We start from the raw sequence: 19,440 nt of genomic DNA on the forward strand, positions 1-19,440 counted from the left end.
TTTTTTCAGTATCACAATGATGTCAAACAAAATCAAGCATATCTGGGTAGAAAAACAAAGACTATTACTGAAAACTACAAAAATGATTACAAGAGAACTTGGAGTGTGTTGATGAATAAAGGTGATCACACCAAATATTGACTTTAAAACTAATTAGAACTGTACAAACACCATTTTTGCCTCATATACCGTTACTCTATGTTTACACATGTTTCAGTAAAAACAAGGAACTTATATTCCTTTTTCCTAGACACACATAAAGAAATGAGGGATGGCTCAAGACTTTTGCACAATACGGTATCTCCTGCCATATAAACTAACCCTGAGAAACCAGGGTCAGTAAGATAAGCTGCATTTACTTCTTTACAGACACCCGTTCTCAGGACGAGAGGTCCCAGTGTCAAACGGCTCCGGTTTTATCATCAGCAGCGATGGTCTCATCATCACCAATGCCCACGTTGTAGCCAACAAGCGAGGCGTCCGTGTGAAGCTCACCAATGGAGAGACGTACAATGCCATCGTGCAGGATGTCGACCCTGTGGCGGACATCGCCACCATCAAAATCTCTGCAAGGGTGAGCAAGAAAATACAGGCCAGTCTCAGTGAAAGGAGCTAAACTAGCATGTGTGCTTTCACCACAGACAGAGAAACACAGAGCTTTATTTCAGATGCTCTTTCTCTCCCCTGACATGCAGAACCCGTTACCCACTCTCACACTCAGCCAGTCGTCTGACATCCGACAGGGAGAGTTTGTGGTTGCCATGGGAAGCCCATTTTCGTTACAAAATACAATCACATCGGGGATTGTCAGCTCAGTGCAGAGAGGCAGTAAGGAGCTGGGCCTGTCCAACTCCAACATGGAGTACATACAGACCGATGCAACCATTGATGTGAGTACTTGAATAGAATATATTTAAACTGGAATATGTTGATAGTGTATTTTCAGTGACTCAGGCGTCTCCTGTCGTGTTTCTAAATGCCACATTTGACTAATTGTTTTTCAGTTTGGAAATTCTGGAGGTCCCCTCATTAATCTGGTGAGTCACAAGTCCTGTTTGTGTGTCTCACTCTCACACACTCACTCTCTCTCTCTCTTTGTGATGCAATACAGTGGCAAAACCATTGCCTTGCAGCCTGTTTCCGATTGATGTATTCTAGTCTATTGAAGTGTTTATTTTAAGTCACACAGCATGCAGTGCTGGAATTAAAGTGCTCTCCAGTAAGTAGTCATAAAATGTGCCTTGATTTCAGCCACAGGTATATACAAACACATGCTGATTGGGCTAACACCACAGAAACTAAAACCATGATAATACTTTGAGTGTTTACTGAGCACACCCATTAAACACTCAGTGTCCTGGTGAAAGAAGTGTGGGGTTGATGTGCGATTAGCCCGAACAATTTAAATGGCCAAGTCATCTCAGTTGATGATGCGCCAGGTGTTTGTTGACTAAATGTTGTTGGATCTGATCTCATAGTTCCGCAAATCAGAGTGCCTTATCTCTCCTTTTATTAGGATGGTGAAGTCATTGGTATAAACACCATTAAGGTTACCGCTGGCATCTCCTTTGCAATTCCGTCTGATCGTGTGAGGCTTTTTCTGGAGAAAGCAGCCAAAAGAAAAAGTAAGAAAACAATCAAGAATCAAAAGCAATGCATCGCATCTTTTTATGTGGCTTTCTACCTCATGGTGTTATAAAAAATATGTTAGTAAACCTGCAGTCTTTCATGAAGTTCACACATCTTTTCTCACCTCTCCCAGGCACTTGGTTTCATAAGGATGAGACGAAGCAGCGGTACATTGGTGTTATAATGCTGACGCTGACGCAGAGGTAAATGTAGCGAGCGATGCCCCGTTAGAGCAGCAGCAGTGCACAGTGTTTGATCTAAAACAAGGTGTTTGTGTGTTCCTTTAGGATCATTGCTGAGCTGAGGTTGAGAGACTCATCTTTTCCGGATGTGACTCACGGTATCCTGATTCACAGGGTAATCAAGGGCTCTCCAGCTTACAGGTAAGCATAAAGGATGCTTCTTCTTTCAGCTCCTCAAGTTCAGCAACTTATATTGAGGTTGCTTTAATCTAATACATGTGTTTGTGGTTGTAATTAAGATGCAGGCATATGTGAGATGTTTGTACAGACTTATAGTGACTTGGTGCACACAGAATAAATTTTTACTTTTGTCATTATTGCTGTATTAAGGGGAATTTACAGTGGCCCTGAGGGTTCAAATGCATAGCAACTTAAGAAAGCACCAGGAAATAGATGAAAAACACAAAGTCGAAGTTGAATGAAACACAGTAAATGTAGACAAAAAAAAATCTCACAAAACAATGTTTTTGGGGACACAATGTGACGGACAACTGCAGAAGTGATAGAAACCAAAACGTGCGAAGGATTGCACTGAGACATCAGGATTCATCTGTGTGAAGAAAAGGCAAAGTTATGTGTGTGTTAATAGCAGGATTCATAACTGTAGAGGGTCTTTTTGTTTTTAAAGCTGTAGATATACGTTATACGTTTGTTTTTGTTGGTATAATTGTCGTATGTCTTGTTTCAGAGCTGGCATGCAAGCCGGAGACATTGTGCTGGAGATAAACGGGGCCAAGGTGAACACCTCAGAGGAGATCTATGAGGCCGTCCGCAGCAGCGACAAAATCACTATGCAGGTGCAGCGAGGACAAGAGATACTCCGCCTTCACATAACTCCCGATTATATAGATTAATGCAAACTGCATTATTTCATGTCAGCCGCTGGACAGAATGAGTTGTTAGCTTGTGTACACCAGAAAACTGTGAAACCTTACAGTGACTGTGTTCAAAAGAAAATGTTTGCTGTTTAATAAATTAGATTTTATGTAAAAGTTTTCTTATATTCTCCAGTATTTCACTAACATTTGGAGAGGTGTCAGCTTACAGTGAATGTGTAGGCATTTTAGCCATAGTAAATGTTACCTGTTTAAAACTACACTGGTGCAGTCTTCATGGTGCCATTTTTCATTAAATGCTAAAAGCCATGCTCACTGTTTATTCACGGAGGGGTTCTTAGTGAATTCTACCTCTTCTTTCTTACTTATTGCTCAGAGTAGCCAAACTTGTGTCTCTTGTAATGATTTGTGTCCAAAATGCATTATTTGTAAAATAAAAGCTCACGGAGCCTGAGAGGGTGCACTTTATTAAAGCCATTTAATGTTGTTAGGACAGCAAAAGGAAGCAAGAGAGACCCAACACTATGGCAAGGATGAATGGTATTAAACTGACTACCATTACATGAGCACAGAAGTCACAAATGTTGCCGCTATGATGATGATGATGATGATGATGATGATGATGAGAGTAACATATGAAGTCGCACTGATTTAAACTGCTTTGAGTATGTCACACACAGTAAAGACCAAAAAGGAAAAAAATGAAATGAATTCAATTCATGAATGTTTAAAATGCCAATTCTGCATGAGAAGTAAACGTGAGGTTATTCAGATTTCATTGAGCACTCTGAAGCCATAATGAGCAAAATAAAATTTCCCTGGTATATGTACAGTAACGCACACTTACAGTAAAGTAATAAAGTGACATGTACTGGACTGCTACACAATTTCATGTATTAACCTCAAAGACTGATAGCTAATAAATTGAGATAACATTTATTAAACAATATTTTAAACAATATATTCATACTTCTGGACTAAAGACATCTTATTAGGTACGAGTACTACAACATACAAGTATGGGAGGAAAAATACAATTGTTCAAACCCCATTAAAACTACTTTAAAAAGGCTTAATATATATTGCTGGTAATATTTTTTCTTTTTAAGAAAATATAAATTGTGCGACTGAAGCTTACAATACACTGCTGGCAGTGGCGCCAGATTCTGTGGTGACCAGCTGGGAATGGGTCATCCGTCAAGGCGCCGTGTGCTGAGAAACTCCCAGGAAGAGAGGAAAGAAGAAAAAACTAACCAAGAAAGGACAGCTGGACATCACGCGATGCCTGAATCGCTCGCACTTAAACCCAATTGCTGCTATGGTGTTTGTCACGGTGGAATGCTGCAAATATCACAAGATGTGCACAAACAGCAGCCAAACTATAATAAACTCATACAGATACATAAATAAGTGGGGGTGGGAGGTCTTGGAAACGTGTGTTTGTGTTTTGGAGGGGCGTTGGGGGTTTGGTTGACAATGTGAGGAACAAATTGTAGTGTCCAGTCTAGTCCAGCAGTGAGCAGGCTAAATATTGACTCAGTTGATGTGGTCCAAAGCACGAAGCAGCTCCTCTCCCTGCAGTAAGTACTGACCCTGTAAGGGTGCGTTCACCTCGCAGTCGTCGCGGGTGAGGAGCGGCAGGCCGAAGGAGGAACTGGTGGCCTCTGAAGTGCTGCCAAGCAGGCGACTCGCCAAATCTAAGATCGGAAAAGATCCAGTTGAATCTCTGATGTTCAATTTCAAGTAACACAGTAACACTACTTACAAAAAAGAACTAGTTTATTCACCTGAAGACAGCAGAACGATGGTCCTGGTTGTACCAGACCCTGAAGGCTTCAGCTTTTTGCCCTTTTCAACCTGCTGCTGGAGCGAAGTTCCCTGAAAAATAAATAAATAAATAAATAAAGACGGTCCCACTTCCAGAAGTCAGATTATACCGACTATGCGTATATGCTGAGGACTAACCTGTTCTATAATCTCTTTTAGGTCACCAATTTTTCTTTTGCGCTGTGCATTCTGAACTGCGAGGGTCCTCAGCGGCATCTCTTTCTCCAAATGTGGGGCTCTGCAGCACACAAAAAGTAGGCCTTAGCTATCCTCTAAAAAAGGCCATAAAAATGTAATTTGGCCAAAAAAATTAAAACGTTTAAGAGATGTTACCCATTTGCCAAGATGGTGGGAGGATGAGGAGCATCTACAGGCTCCACAGGTGGTGCTGGGGAAGCTGTGCGACTGCCTGGCGCACTGAAGGGGGAGCTGGGATAGCTGTGGATTGGAGTACTCTCAAGGGACTTGACTGATCCACAAGACAAAGGCTCTCCTGGGGGCAGGCTGAGCAACTGGAAATCATCATCCATGGGAATGTATGGAGCTAACATCTCCAGATCAAAGTCCTCCGTTTCCTTATGAGGAAACAAAAAATCAAATGGATAAGAATACAGAAAACTCTGGTGTTTATGTGATTCATGACTAACTTAATATAAAAAAAAAAAAAAAAAGTGATGCTTTTTCTAGATTTACTACCTGTGTGTTGAAGGGCGTTTTGGGCTCTGTATCAATAGCAAACAGCTTCTCAACCAAGTCTAGCTTGAAGTCCGAGTTCATCTCTGAATCCATGGGGAAGCAGAAGTCCAGTGGACTGCCGGGCTAAAAAGAAGAGAAGTCAAAGGTCATTTTTTTCCAATAGATATTACTGAGTGGTTAAAAATATTAACTGTCAATGTCTTATGTTGACAACAAAATAGTAAGTCAGTTTTACCGCTGGGGGCCTGTGGCTGGTTGTGGTAGTAGACTGGGCTGGAGCATAGCTCTCAGACTTTGAATCTTCAGAGTTAGTGCTGGAAACATCCAGAGGCTCACTGGGTGGCAGAGGGGAAAGAGGCAGAACCAGCTTGTCATCTGTGGAGGGAAGCATTACATCGTTGTAGAGAGGGACATCCTTCAGAAGATGGATATCTGATTCTGTACCTGAGGGTAGACAAAGGTCAGAATCGTTTCATTTAGCAAGAAATAAACCAAGTTATGCTGTTTAAAGAAGTTTAAGTATGTTTAGTCGGGTACTAACCGGGGCAGCTGAAGTGCAGGGAGACGATCGTGTCTCCGGCAGCTGGTGCCAGCATGGTGAGGGCTTCAGGCTCTCCCTTTAGGTGGTCATACAGGTTAATCGGCAGCTGGGTGACTGCCGAATCAGTAAGGATTTTGAGTATGTTCATCTTTGGGCTTTTCACCACCTCCTCCTCCTTCTGCACTTCCTCCTCCTTCTCCAGTTCAGCCTTCTTTGGCTGGACTGGAGAGAGCTCGACCTGGCTGATCCCGACTACAAGCTGGTCTTCCTCCTGCTGTTCCTCCTTTACCGGCTTCACATCTGCGGTCTGCTTCACTGACAAGATCAGTTTCTCCTCCTGGATGCCACTACAACAAAGGAAGGACACAATGAAATTATGCTGCTGTAAAATTACTACCAGTGTATCTCAAGTAAAAAGATAATCCTAACCCTTACTTAAGGGTAAGGGTTAGGATTATCCTAACCCTTACTTAAGGGTAAGGGTTAGGATTATTGTGTTTCCTCTGAAAGAATGACTTCAGTGAGACTTCAGTGTACCTGAGCACAAAGTTGACACAGACAACACACTGTGGCTGGGAGTTCTTGTTGTTGTAAATGACAGTGGCCTGTGTTTCCACCCACACGAAGCCTCCTTTCTTAGCCAACATTCGGTACTGGCCTGTGCAGACTTGGCCCTTTGCAAACACTAAAAACATCAGGGGGGAAAAAAAAAAAAAGAGAGAAAAAAAATTTAGTTAGGCAAAATTAAACAGCTAACATCTGTTTTAAACTTTTAAATCCAATTATGTTTAACATTTTTGTTTATGCTTACAGTTTTGGTGGGTCTTGGTAAGGTGGTCTGAATCCAGAGCATGGTAGTACTCATACACAGAACGATCCAACAGGTCCTCTGGATCATAACCCATGAGATCAGTGATCCTAGAGAAACAAACAATTTATTTAGATTGAATTCTGTAGTACCTACACTGAGCACTAGATGGCTCTGTGTCACTACACTACAATAGATAGAGCGACGCTGATGAGCGGCAATAGCGAGAACATAGGTTTAAGGAGCTGATTTAGATTTGATCCCTGTATCTTAAGCATATAAGACTTACTCCCACTGGCAAACTAACCTCTCATCACAGTACGTGAACTTCATGTCCATCGTGTGGCGGCTGAGGAAGGTCTTGGTGTCCAGAGGGACCTCAATGTTGGAGGGGTGCGGGATTGGATCGCAGATCAAAACCAAGTAGGGCACAGGTGGCTCCTTTTGCCCGTTGGTGCCCTCTTCGTCCGGGCTGTCATAAACGCGCACGTGACCTGTGCAGTGAAGCACCTGCAGGAGGACAACAGTTGTGTGATGATTATGGGATGTACTTTTGTATTTTGTGTGACCACAACATTTTTTTTTTTACTTTCAGTCTTTTGACATAATCTGTAAATGAGAAGCATTGCAAATTTAAGTATGTTCATTTCCTTCACACAGTAACATTGTCTGCCATAACTCAATGTAGTTTGCATCATTCACTTTTATGGATGCAAACTAGTTTTCAAACACACTGATCATAAGCTACGCTGACTTTATTCTCCCTCAGTCATCAGCACCTACAAAAATGACATCACGTGGACAGCTGCTTACTAGTCTTGCTTTCATCACTCCTCCCTGCTCTTTAGCCCACAATAGCTGTCACCACGTGGCTTTATTATTGCCAACAGCACAGTGGTCCAGCTCAAAGGAGGCCAGGCTTTATTAAAACGTACTGTGAAATGTGATTGACTCAGCCAGCAGCCGTGGTGTTGACAAACCGAGATGAACAACGCACATTGGAAACGGCAACACAAATAAATATATTATCACTTATTACATTACTGCTTCTGATGGCAGGTCTGCGAGTGTGTTCCCACCACAGCCTACCTTCCATGTAGCAGATTTGACGTTGACAGTGCGGCCCCTGCTCGTGAGGGTGCACTTCATCCGCAGAAAGAAGCTACGCTCTGTATTTGGCTCCTTGGATTTCTTGGAGCCTGAAATCACAGAAGCAGGAATAATGGAGCCACAATTACAAAAAGGGGGAAGCTGCATCTTACATGCTGTTTCAATGGTGACCACTTCCATTTATTACTGCCTCTATTTTAAATCTTCATATTTCAGTGTTGGGCAACTGCCAATTTGCATACAGGAGACACCAGGGTGCAAAAGTGGTTGCTGCAACGCTACCAGCCGTTATAAGTGCACATACCATCAGTGTGCAGTGAGTCCAAATCCAAGCAGTACAGAACCACGTGTGGGTTCCAATTAGACCTACTGTTAACAAATTACCAGTCACACCAATGTTATGAACCACAGGTGTAAGCACAATTTGTGATTCACCACAATCACAAAACTATAAGCTGACATGACCTCATTGATCGTGCTGACCTCGTGACTAGATAGAGGAAATGATCAATTGTTCTCACAGCTTCTTGGTATGAATTTATCGGCTCAGATTGAACTGTGCTTCCTGCTAATTGGTTGACCTGACAGTGCTGCGCTCGTTTATTTCTCCCTTCCTCTGTGTTGTAGGTTTCATAAAGAGACACTACTCACCGGGTCTGTGGATGAGCATCTCCCTCAGCTCCTCTTGGTCACAGGGATGTGTGAAGTCAAACACACTGTGTCCAGTCAAGTCAAACTGCAGAGTACAGAGAGAGAGACAGAAATGCTTAGTAACAGTTAACAAATAAAGGATCTAACCTTTTTCTAGAAAGAACCAAATTTTAAATCACTTTAATTCCAAAAACACAATTCAGATCTGTATTTGCACAAAATTAACTGTAGAAAATACTGTACTATATTATACAGTCAACGCAAAAACTCCTCCACCCTGAATTTTGCACTTTTGTCTCCTCCGATCAATCTCTTGCTCTGTGCTTCTCCCTTCTGACACAGCAGGTCAAATCAAACCAACCTGTGCAAGCCCGAGGCACTTGCTGACATTCTCGGAGAGATAGATCATATCTCCATCCTCGGACAGCACCATGAGAAAGCCCTCCAGAGCTTTTAGGTAGGAGCTGTTTAGCTGAATATCAAGCTCTGCATCTTCCTCTGTTGTTGGCTCATCTAGAGGAGAAAACAGAAGGAGAGGAGGGAGAATTTGAGGTAGAGGGAGGCAGGGGGGAAAAGCAAAGGAAAAGGAGATCAGGTAAATGACATGGAAATATCCTATTATTATTATTATTATTATATCACAACACGTTGTTGGCAGAGCTTATTATAAACAATTCAAATTTACACTACGGACCTGTAACTGAAACCTTATGGGGCTACATGACATAAACAACAATGGCTGCACAATTCAATAATCAGAAGAGTGTAAAGAAACACAACTGTGCACCAAGCTGAACTTCTCATTATTAGGTGGAATAGCATACAGATATATACAGATACCTACCAGTGGAAAGCAGTTTTCTCATGCGCAGGTAACTGATGGTGAGTCTCATGATTGAGGCCTTGTCCAGGCTGGAGCTGACACTGTGGGGCAGGGGCAGCTGCTGGGCCAGCTCGTAAAACACCTCTGACTCCTTCCCACGCCGACATCGTGCTGCATCCCTTGATTTCTCCTTCCTGCGCTCTGAGCTCGCTCTGCTGGACAAAGGTAGTGGATCAGCCACAGCTCTGACACATACCGGGTTTGTTATGCACACTGCTAGACCTGACATCCCTCCTTTCTACAGCCTACAGTGTCTAGAGAATGCTGCGGCAGCTGGAGTCTGCAAGAAGCAACCTCACGGCCAAGCCACCGTCTAGACCCCCGTCAGACTCATTTACATGCATAGCTATCTGCAAGCATCTTATTGGCTGTTGACCAAAAGAAACTGAGTCCTCCCACTCAAAGTGATTGGCTAGGAGGATAGTCATAGATTCTCCTGTCTCTTGGTGCACGGCCAAGCTACAGTGCAACATCAATCATCATGATGTTTACAAGCCTGGTTCAACCAATCTATGGGGACGAGAGATGACAATACCTGCACCAACACAGGGTAAACACACAAGCACACTAACACAGTGACACACTGCGAGTGACCTTCACCTACCAGGACTAACAAATGATCACAGTTTCTTTCATTTATGTTAGTGGCTCATGACTGCTTCTGCTGACCGTAGCTCCAGTTTCGATCTTACATTTAATCCAGGCAGTGATCGAAGGTCTGCCTAATGGACTCTCAGAGGACTGTAAAGAAGAAAAAAAATCACAGGAGCTGACGGTACTTTAAAACACCCAAAATCTTTAAAGTGATAAAAATAGATAGCTACTATATATAAAAATAAATAAATAAATAAATAAATCATGCTCTTGTTTTTATATTCAGCTGGACAGAAAAACATTCAACAAGGCACTGATTTGGTGTTTTATTTGCACTGTTGTGCAATACAGATTCTTTTATGACCACAAACACAAATACACTGGAAAATCATCATCCTAATTGTCAACCACACTGCTCTACTTCAACCCAAATGCATTTAGCTGACACTGGACCAGCATGACAAGGAAATGTCATGGATGGAATGGATGGACGCTCAAAAGCCCTTGGCTATGAAACACACACCTAATTGAAATTGATCTGTTACGCACTTGCAGCGCTGACCAAGGCCATGCTGTTATTTGAGGCTCTCCAACAAGAAAAGGGGCCGGCTAACTAAAATTAGCTTACTGTATATCAAATCACCTGGCAGGGTGTCAGGATGCATTTTTTCCATCAACTATATAATATATGCAAACTCCTGTGCAACGTAATTAGTCCTTTGGGGCAGAAGGATTTGCACAAGTCTAGGCAAAGCATTTGTCCCCCAGGAAGTCGCAAACATGGTGCTGAGAGCAAAAAAAGCAGTCTGTAAACATGTGAGGCATCTCCCAACAAAGCTGCACAAACAAAAATCTAAACATGAATGCAGTGACCACTTTTCAACCCAGGGAAAAAAGAGAGAGAGAAAGAGCAAAATCATACTGGATAACAACCAATCCACACATGTACACGATCTCTTTCCTTCTTACTCCACTCCTCACCCGTCAAACCATGCATGTAGATATAAACTGGAGAATCTTGAATTCTACAGTGAGGAAGCCAGCACCTCTTTAATGTTGGGGGAATGTCAACCCATACCTTCATCATCTGGTAAAACATTTCTATCCTGGAGTAAGTTCGGGATACAATACCCACATGCACAGGGCATGAAGGTCACTGAGTGGTTTGATGACTATGGAAATGATGTGAGTCATATGCTGTGGTCACAGTAACAAATTAAACACTTATGGGAGATTTGGGTCCGGATTGTAAGAGAGGGCTCCATCTTCTTCACCCAAACACCAAATAAGGGAATATCTTCTGGAAGAATGGTTTCATCCAGAGTTTCTGAGAATTGACTAAATCAGTGCAAAAACATTGCAGCCCACAAACCTTAGTAACACACTTCCTTGTATTATTTTTCCACTTGTCGCCCCTTTTTAACTGTAGCAATTGAAAAAGCATATGATGAAGTAGGGCTGATTGAGTATGACAAAGGTCACAATAAAGATAATTTTGGCTAATATTGATGACAAAAATATTTAAGGTTTCTGAAAGCTCATGCATTTGTTGTTCGTCAAAGTTCTTGAAACCAAAATCTTTCAAGAAAAACAAAAAAAACTTTTACTAGATTTTGATAATCAAAGTCTGTCTTACACATCTTTACATTAAATGTACTTTTTCTCAGTTTCTTTCTTTCTTGCCAACCAAGAAATCCGAACTCAATTTCCAACTCAAGCCAAAACCCAGAGCACATTCAGGACTTTAGTGAGCAAGTTAATCATCTTCCAAATGAAGTGTGCAGGTAGCCACAGTTATGCTAATGCAAACTGAGCAAAGTGGACAAGCAAAGAAAGAGAGAGCGGTTCTGTTAAAAACAGCCAGAGTTGGGACAAGATAAGGCTAACTATATTTACTGAGGAGACTCCATCTGTTGCATCACTGCAAAGCAGAAGGACATTTGACGCTGAGCATTTTCCATTTACCTCGCTATACACCAGCATAGCGAGGTGTATAGCTCGCCATGCTGGACCATCATAAATGTTGACAAAAACAGCAGCAAAACAATCAAAACAGAAATGAGGAAAAAGATTAGACGAGACTAAAACTAACGCACATTATCATCAAAATACTTTGAATAAAACTAAAACAATATCAAGTGACAAACTGAGACTTTTGGTTGTGTATTAACCAAGAGGAAACCTCTTGAAGATTGTTTTTATATGTACTGTAAACAGATTTCAAGCCAAGCAGCAGTTACACCCATACATGCATGCAGATTCACCGTTACTATTGTCAATACCATGGACAAATATTTACAACACCGTCTGTAAACTCTGTTGGACACAGCCAGGATATCTGGTCAAAATAAGAGCAGTTCTGTCTGTATGTATAACACAATCACCTCCAGCCTACTCAATTAATTAGGTCAATTTATCATTACAAACTAAAGGATCACAAATGGTTAACATAGCTTTATACACAGGACACACACTGAGAAACTTCTCTTGCTGAGCAGCTCATCATGACTGAACCATTAGCCTGCCATACGCATTTCATTTTCTTTTGTAGTTGTATCAGGTCCTCATGCAAATCTTGCCCAAATCAAGCCGACAAGTAATACTGCACCAGAATACAACCCTACTGAATAAAGAGCCATTACAAAGGTTATTTATCTCATTTACCTAAGGCTTCATTGAACAGAACAGTACTGTGTACCTCTTATGAAACCTTTAAAAGCACCACTGATAAGGATACAGTAGAGAAGTAGTAAATTTATAGGTCATAAACAACAGCAGACAGTTTCTAAAGTTTCCCATTTGGACAATAGTCAAACACCACCTTCACTTTTGTGCTTTTCTAATTCAGTTGTGACACTAAATTCCAAAAATCTAAAACCGCTACTATTTCATAACCGCCTCCACCATTTCCAAGCTTGAAATCAGCTTCCCTAGGAACACCCAGTTCACTTGATGTTAAAACTAAGGCCACCAGAGAGGCCATCATTATGCAACAGGATTAAAGCACGTGGTCATGTCTGCCCAGCTGCCCTCTACTTGCCCTACAGCAGTCACATTTTGTAGTATTGCTCACTTTAGACTTGTTTGTGAATTGGCGCTATTACATAAACAAAATGTATTTGGCTTGTAGCCAAGTGGAGTAGAGATTAATAGAAAAACAAAACACTCCACAATAAAATTCAGTGTGAACAACGTTAGCAGTTTCCTATGAAACTTGTTACTAGAGGCTGTCCCAATTTTTTTTTTTTTTTTTAAAAAGACAAACACTCCGTCCTGTTCAGTGTGACACCAAACTATTATATAACCAGCTCTGGAGAAACAACACTGCCCAATGTAGGGAGAAAATCAGAGCAGGGCTCAAAATAACTCATTTAAAAGTCAAATTAATCACTTGCATTATAGCTACATGAAGTAATATTTTTGTAAATAGCAAACATACACAAACTCCTGTGTGTTTACTGTGACATTTTAGCACATCGTATTGGTTTTTAAATATTTTGCACACAGCAGTGGATCAGAAAAGTGAAATTCTGTCCAATAAAGAGCCATCTAAATAAAACAAACAAACATTAAACTGAATGAACATTTGTGGTGACTGTAATAATACACAGACACTTTATTGGACACACCTTGCTTGTACTGGGTTGGACCCCTTTTTGCTTTAAAAACTGCTTTAATTCTTTGTGGCACAGATTCAACAAGATGCTGCAAATTTGTTTGCTGCCTATTATGCAAACCCTCCCAATCCACCACATCCCAGAGGTGCTCTACTGGACTGAGATCTTGTGACTCCGGAGGTCATCAGAGTACAGTGGGTACAGTTTGACATGACTTGAGCTCTGTCAAATAGCACATATTCCTGCAAGGTGCAGTCACCAGAAGATAGATACACTGTCGTTATAAAGAGATGGACAGGGTCAAGAACAATACTCAGGTAAGCTTTGGTATTTAAACAATGCTCAGGGAAGCCACTAAGGGGTATAAGATGTGTCAAGAAAATGTTACCCGCATTATTACAACAGCAGCATGAACTGGTGCTACAATGCAGGATGGATCCATGCTTTCATACTGCTTACACCAAATTCTATTGTCCAATTTTTATGAGCCCATGTGAACTATAGCCTCAGTTTCCTGTTCTTATTTGGCGGGAGTGATGCCAGGTTTACAAAGACAAAAAAAAAAAAAAAAGAAGAGTAATTTCACCTCAAGTTAAAATAATTTCAACAAGCCATAGTTACTACAGCTGATTACATTTATTCCATGAACACGCACTGACTCAACTGCAGCTTTGATAACAAGAGCAACTCAGCAGGACTTCTGGGTGTTCTAGTCTGACTGACTCACCAGAAGTGGACGTTACAAATCAACTTCCTCTGGCTTCCCGTGTCTTTGTTGACCATGCTTTGATTTTAAAACGTGATCAAAGGGGGAAAAAAACAACTTGGAATCACAACATGAAATGATAAGTTTAAAAAAATGGGCCTTTCATAAATCTAGTAGGCTCTTACAGCTTTGACTACAAATATTGTTTAATGTGGAATTATCACAATTTAGCTTATATGCTCCTTCTCACATGGCAAAGATCACTGACTTTACTGTTTGTTCGTGTGCGACATGTTGCCCTTCACACTACAAAAGTACAATTACTTTACAGCAAACCATAAAGATATTTGTGACCTAAAGTTTCCAAAATATAAAAGTGGAATATAATATGGACCAAGTTTCATTGTTTATACAACAGTTCACAACACAACTCCAGCAGGGCCTTTCCACTACTTTTCTGTAAAGTGCTTTTTTTGCTTTAAGAAAATCAGTCATCACAATTAAAGCTTTGAAGGCCTAAAGTGAATGTTTATTCAAAGGTTGGATAAATGCGAGCCTTCAGCACACATTTTTAACTTATCTGGAAAAACAAAAAAATCCATAAAAAACAAAAACAAACATACCCCCTATGCTTCATATTATCAAGTAACCCAATTTCTTTTTCAAGTTCAGACTAGCCTGCTACTTGAATCCCTCAAGGGAACCAGGAAATTACAAGCTAGCGAATTGCTACACACACACACACGGCCACTCCTATTGACGTCAAGCCCTAGTGATTAAGAGATGAGACAGAAGTAATACTACAAAGGCACCTCACAGACACCAGCCAGATCTGCATCAAACCAGACTGCACACTGGAATTTTTTTCCAACACATTTTAATCTACATGTCAACCTTTCACCTAAACTCCAAATTAGGTGACAATAAGCAAAGCCCCTGAATGCAATCTACATTAAAATATGGTGACTGCCTGGAAATGGAGTATTCATTTGTTAAAAATATCTACAGGGTGACCAGCGTCACAGTTACCTTCCTTATGTAACTATGGAGGTAACAGACACACACACAACAGTCATGATAAGATCTTAACAACAGCCCGGTGCGCTTTTTAGGATGTTCCATGAAACCAGTTTGCACCCATGTTGAGTTGCCAATGTTTCAAAAAATGTTGTTCTGACAATTGTTTCACCAAATGTTTTTAGAGATCCACCCACCATATTTTGCATCATTACAAATAACATTTTTTCCTTAAAGACAACGGTTTGCATATACACACACAGCAAGCTTTTCTGAAAACAGTGTTATTCTTACTATTTTGCCATCAGCCTACCTGCAGGTTGTTTTCTCTTTCATGACTTTCACCATCTTATGACCACCTTTTTGGGGGGTTTTAATCTCAGGATTCACTCTGTTCATCAGACTATTTTTTGGTCTTGTGACTGCTGTTACCATTATAACCATCTTTTATCCTCTTGTTTGTTTTGTAGTCTAATCTAAGATTTATACACAGAAGCATAATCTCATCACCTGTCTGCCTATTTTAGAACATTAAGAATGACAGAAAGGCCTGGATGAGTAATCTGCTTGCTGCAGAGTTATACTCTTCTACAGTCAATACTAATAACCACTTTTTCACTCAAGCACTTCAATAAAACTCATGAAAATCTGCTACATATTGCAGTCGATGCAGACTGTCTGGCTGGATTAAGAGTTTACAAATAATCCCTGTGCAGTTGAGTTGTATTACAGTCCTACACATTTTATTTGTTGTGGGAAAGTAATGGTTGCAGTGGCTAGATGTTAAGGATTTCCTACATTTAAAAATAAAGGCTCTGGCCACCAGACCTGTAATAGAAATATGTTAACCACTTTTAAGTAAGGTTTACTTATAAATAATGCCAACCTTAAATATTAGGTGTTATTAGCTTTTTTGTTTGACTGATTGTTTTTTTTGTATGCACTGTAAGGTGACATAGACTGTTTAATAATGTGCTTCTCACTGAGGAAAATCTTCTTTTTCCATCACACACCTTTGGGCTCTGATAACTTATAATAGCCATACTTATTTGTTTTTTGTTTTGTTTTGTTTGTTTTACCTAACCTAACCATTAATGAATTAGTTATTTTTTAAGATACAACTCAAATGGTTTATCAACTTTCTCTTGTTCTACCACACAGACCTCCAAATTGGGCTTCTGTATAAATAAAGGTTACTAGCCACTAACATGATATTATGGCACTCTGATGATTATTAAAGTTGATCACTCTGGTGGGGGGGTGGATTTTGTGCAATTGATATTGCTCAGTATTGAGGGGGTACAGTATATTCTACAAGGCCTTCCAAAACAAGATAATTATGCCTACTTCTGGTTTTATAGTTAAGCACAAATTAATACGCGGAAATCTCAAACCAAGGCCTGCTCCCCCCCAAAAAAGCCTCAACGTTTCAGCAGAAACCGCACACCACACTGATCACATGAGCGCTGGCAGCCTTTCACTGAAGTGTCAAGGTTGGCACCTAAAGTCCAAACAGTACACCACCAGTGATACACTATTAATAAGCTATACAATAAGCAAAGTGTCACACTCAAAATAAATGTAAATAACGCTGATGTTGCATGCAGGAAGTCTTAGCAATGGTCACAAACAAAAACGTTGCTGGCTAAGTAGCACTTATTTAACGCAGATTTAATCTAAGTAAAAAAAAGAAGAAGTCTAGATTGATGTAAAGGGTAGTGACCAGTTGATGCTGTTTACCTGTTAACTCGACATTTTTGACAGTTTTTATCAGGTTGACCTACATTTGTAGGCTAGCTGCGTTAGCCATTGCTAACAGCGCCGCTAGCCGACACATTTTGACGAAACACACCGAACTAGCCTCTAACCTTGAAAAAAGGCCACAGTGTCGCAGGTCTCACAATAACCAAACGTTAAATAGAGACACATATTTTCCAGTTATGCTTAAAAACTGGGCACATACGTAGCATTAGCCGGCACTGCTCTTACCTCTTCTTTTCGGGTACAGTTCCTGTGTCCATTTCAGGACGAAAAGACCTGTGTGGAGTCTCTCTATCGGTATAGAGCTGTGTTCGGGCCCGTCAAGAAATGAACCAAAATCCCACGATTTTCTACCGATATCAGTCCGTAAATCCTTAAGTGGATTGCATAAGAGTCCTCTCTTTGTGGATTTAGTTTAACAAATCAAACTCTCGACCGCTAAAAGCAGATCCTCCGTCGACTTTCCTTCAGAAATATTGCCACGCTGGAGAGACGTTCAATTGCCGAGACAATGTTGCTTCAGAGTAAAAGTGTTCACTCCTCCTCCGTTCCGCGGACGCGCAGTCACACGCTTCTTTTCTTTTTTTTTTTTGCATCGAGGACGCGCACAGGAAATCCGAGCGTCCCACCGACAAACGACAGATTGCTGTAATTTTCAAGAAGATCCTACAACAGCGAGACATACAGCGACTGTTAATAGCTAAATATCACTCTGAGGTAAATAAACACATGTAATAAAATAAAAAAAAGCACTGTTTTAAATAGTGTTAAATGTAGAGCTCTTTACAAAAGCTGTTCATAAACAGTCACAGTGAGTTATACCACAAATAGTGTCACAGCACTGTATTTAAGCCTAAACAATAATATCATTATGCACCAGTATTTTTATATGCAGTTACAATTCATTACAGGCTTTTTAGCACCCAACAGAGGACTGACATTAACAAAACTCCTCAGTGTTGTAACATTTTGTTTGTTTGTTTTATAATATTCGAGTTTCTTTGTTCAAACAAACAAAAAGATCAGAATCACTGCTTTATTGTGCGTTGATGGTAAGTTTACTGTTGTGTCGCCCCTTGAGTCTGAGCCAGGAAAAATTCTGAAATGTTATTAGACTTCAGAAGTTAAAAAGTTCAAGGGCAGATGAGGATTTCTTTGGTCCTGGAGGCGGGCTTGGTAAATTTCCTCCACTGCTCTGGATATTTCTGTCCAATCAGACTTCCTTCACCTCCTCCTTCACCCTGTGGAATTCATTTTACAATGAAATCTGTGATTCAGTTTTACTTTGGAAATGAAAAATAATAGTAAAAGAAAAGCAAAAAGGAGGAAGCTATGTATGAAAAAACGTTTTGGTTAACTGTAAATAACTGGACTGAAAAATAACTAAAGTAATATTATGTACTTAGAAGAGCTAATTATGACAACATAATAATGGACACCAAACGTCTTTCACTTTAGCCTTTTCACATTGCTACAACACTGTATGTACCAATAAAATACAAATATATTTACTAAGTCTGTATTTTTTACTTTATGGCATGTTAGTTACCTCCACAATGTGTTATAATCCTTTTAGTATAGTGTAAAAGCCTCATGTCTTTATATTTTGTTTCCAAGGAGACCGACTTTCTTGTAAATTTTAATGTGGTCTTGAGCAATAGCTCTCCAGGCTTTGTGAAGGTCTTTCCAAGGTTTTCCTTGGACATTGGCTGCTTTTTTCTACTCACTGACAATCCAATTGTTATACCTGACAATTTTCAAATTGTTTTCAAATTTCAAAATTTTATATTGTTTTGTTACTATCAGCCTGTAAGAAAAACATGTTTTTTTTTAGTTATTTTTAAAGATTCATCTGTTAAAAATGCCAAAGATAACACAGTTTGATGGGCACCAAAGCGATGATTTCCAAAGAACTATTTGCTGAAAACTTGGTATATCATAGCAACAATATCTGAAAGCCATGTCCTTAAGAAATAGGAAAAATTCTGCAAAGACCTGACACAGGACCTACAGAGGATTATCTGACTCCTCAGTTGAGTCACATAATGTTCACTGAAGCCTCATCAGTTTCAGTGGAAGGGTAGCTATCAAGAAGCCATTGTTAAGGAAGAGAAATAGGGAGAAAACGCTGAGATGTGCCAAATTACATCACTTGTAACAGGTTGTATGTAATGTTGAATCGAAGATTAAAATTTTGGGTTCAAATTATCATTAGTTTGTATGGAGAAGGTCAGGAGAGATCCATAACAGTGAGTGTCTGCATCCATCTTTTTGAACAGTCCTCTAAACCAACGGTTCACTCCTAAGATTGTGTTTAACAAATACTATCCATATTATAATAAATAATAATAAAACACATATAATGAAAATGGTAGGGCAGCACGGTGGCACGGTGGTTAGCACTGTTGCCGCACAGCAAGAAGGTCCTGAGTTCAATTCCACCATCAGGTCTTTCTGTGTGGAGTTTGCATGTTCTCCACGTGTTTGCATGGGGATAGGTTAATTGGTTAATCTAAATTGCC

General features: G+C 40.3%; 2 protein-coding genes across 3 annotated transcripts; one reads left to right on the forward strand and one right to left on the reverse strand.

Annotated features, from left to right (window-relative positions):
- Positions 1-15: 15 nt before the first annotated feature.
- On the forward strand, positions 16-3,161 carry LOC121814091 (serine protease HTRA2, mitochondrial-like). The gene is made up of 7 exons (XM_042218187.1): positions 16-574; positions 696-890; positions 1,005-1,037; positions 1,517-1,625; positions 1,763-1,832; positions 1,917-2,012; positions 2,560-3,161. The coding sequence occupies exons 2-7, from the start codon at positions 762-764 to the stop codon at positions 2,723-2,725; spliced, it is 603 nt and encodes a 200-aa protein (XP_042074121.1). The 5' UTR covers positions 16-574; positions 696-761; the 3' UTR covers positions 2,726-3,161.
- A 5-nt stretch (positions 3,162-3,166) lies between these two features.
- Positions 3,167-17,477, reverse strand: hif1aa (hypoxia inducible factor 1 subunit alpha a). 2 transcript variants are annotated; one of them, XM_042218186.1, is made up of 15 exons: positions 17,147-17,477; positions 9,185-9,375; positions 8,702-8,853; positions 8,341-8,425; positions 7,669-7,778; positions 6,887-7,089; positions 6,583-6,689; positions 6,309-6,456; positions 5,772-6,118; positions 5,466-5,674; positions 5,231-5,353; positions 4,868-5,109; positions 4,673-4,772; positions 4,495-4,585; positions 3,167-4,404 (listed from the first exon to the last, which is right to left on the reverse strand). In XM_042218186.1, the coding sequence occupies exons 1-15, from the start codon at positions 17,176-17,178 to the stop codon at positions 4,244-4,246; spliced, it is 2,301 nt and encodes a 766-aa protein (XP_042074120.1). In that variant the 5' UTR covers positions 17,179-17,477; the 3' UTR covers positions 3,167-4,243. The 2 variants fall into 2 exon arrangements, with proteins under 2 accessions (XP_042074120.1, XP_042074119.1); XM_042218185.1 differs by having other exon boundaries at positions 9,185-9,378; positions 17,147-17,469.
- Between the last annotated feature and the right edge of the window lie 1,963 nt (positions 17,478-19,440).

The sequence above is a fragment of the Haplochromis burtoni genome, unplaced genomic scaffold (assembly GCF_018398535.1).
Source record: "Haplochromis burtoni strain Fernald_Lab_line unplaced genomic scaffold, NCSU_Asbu1 Contig_16, whole genome shotgun sequence".
NCBI lineage: Eukaryota > Metazoa > Chordata > Actinopteri > Cichliformes > Cichlidae > Haplochromis > Haplochromis burtoni.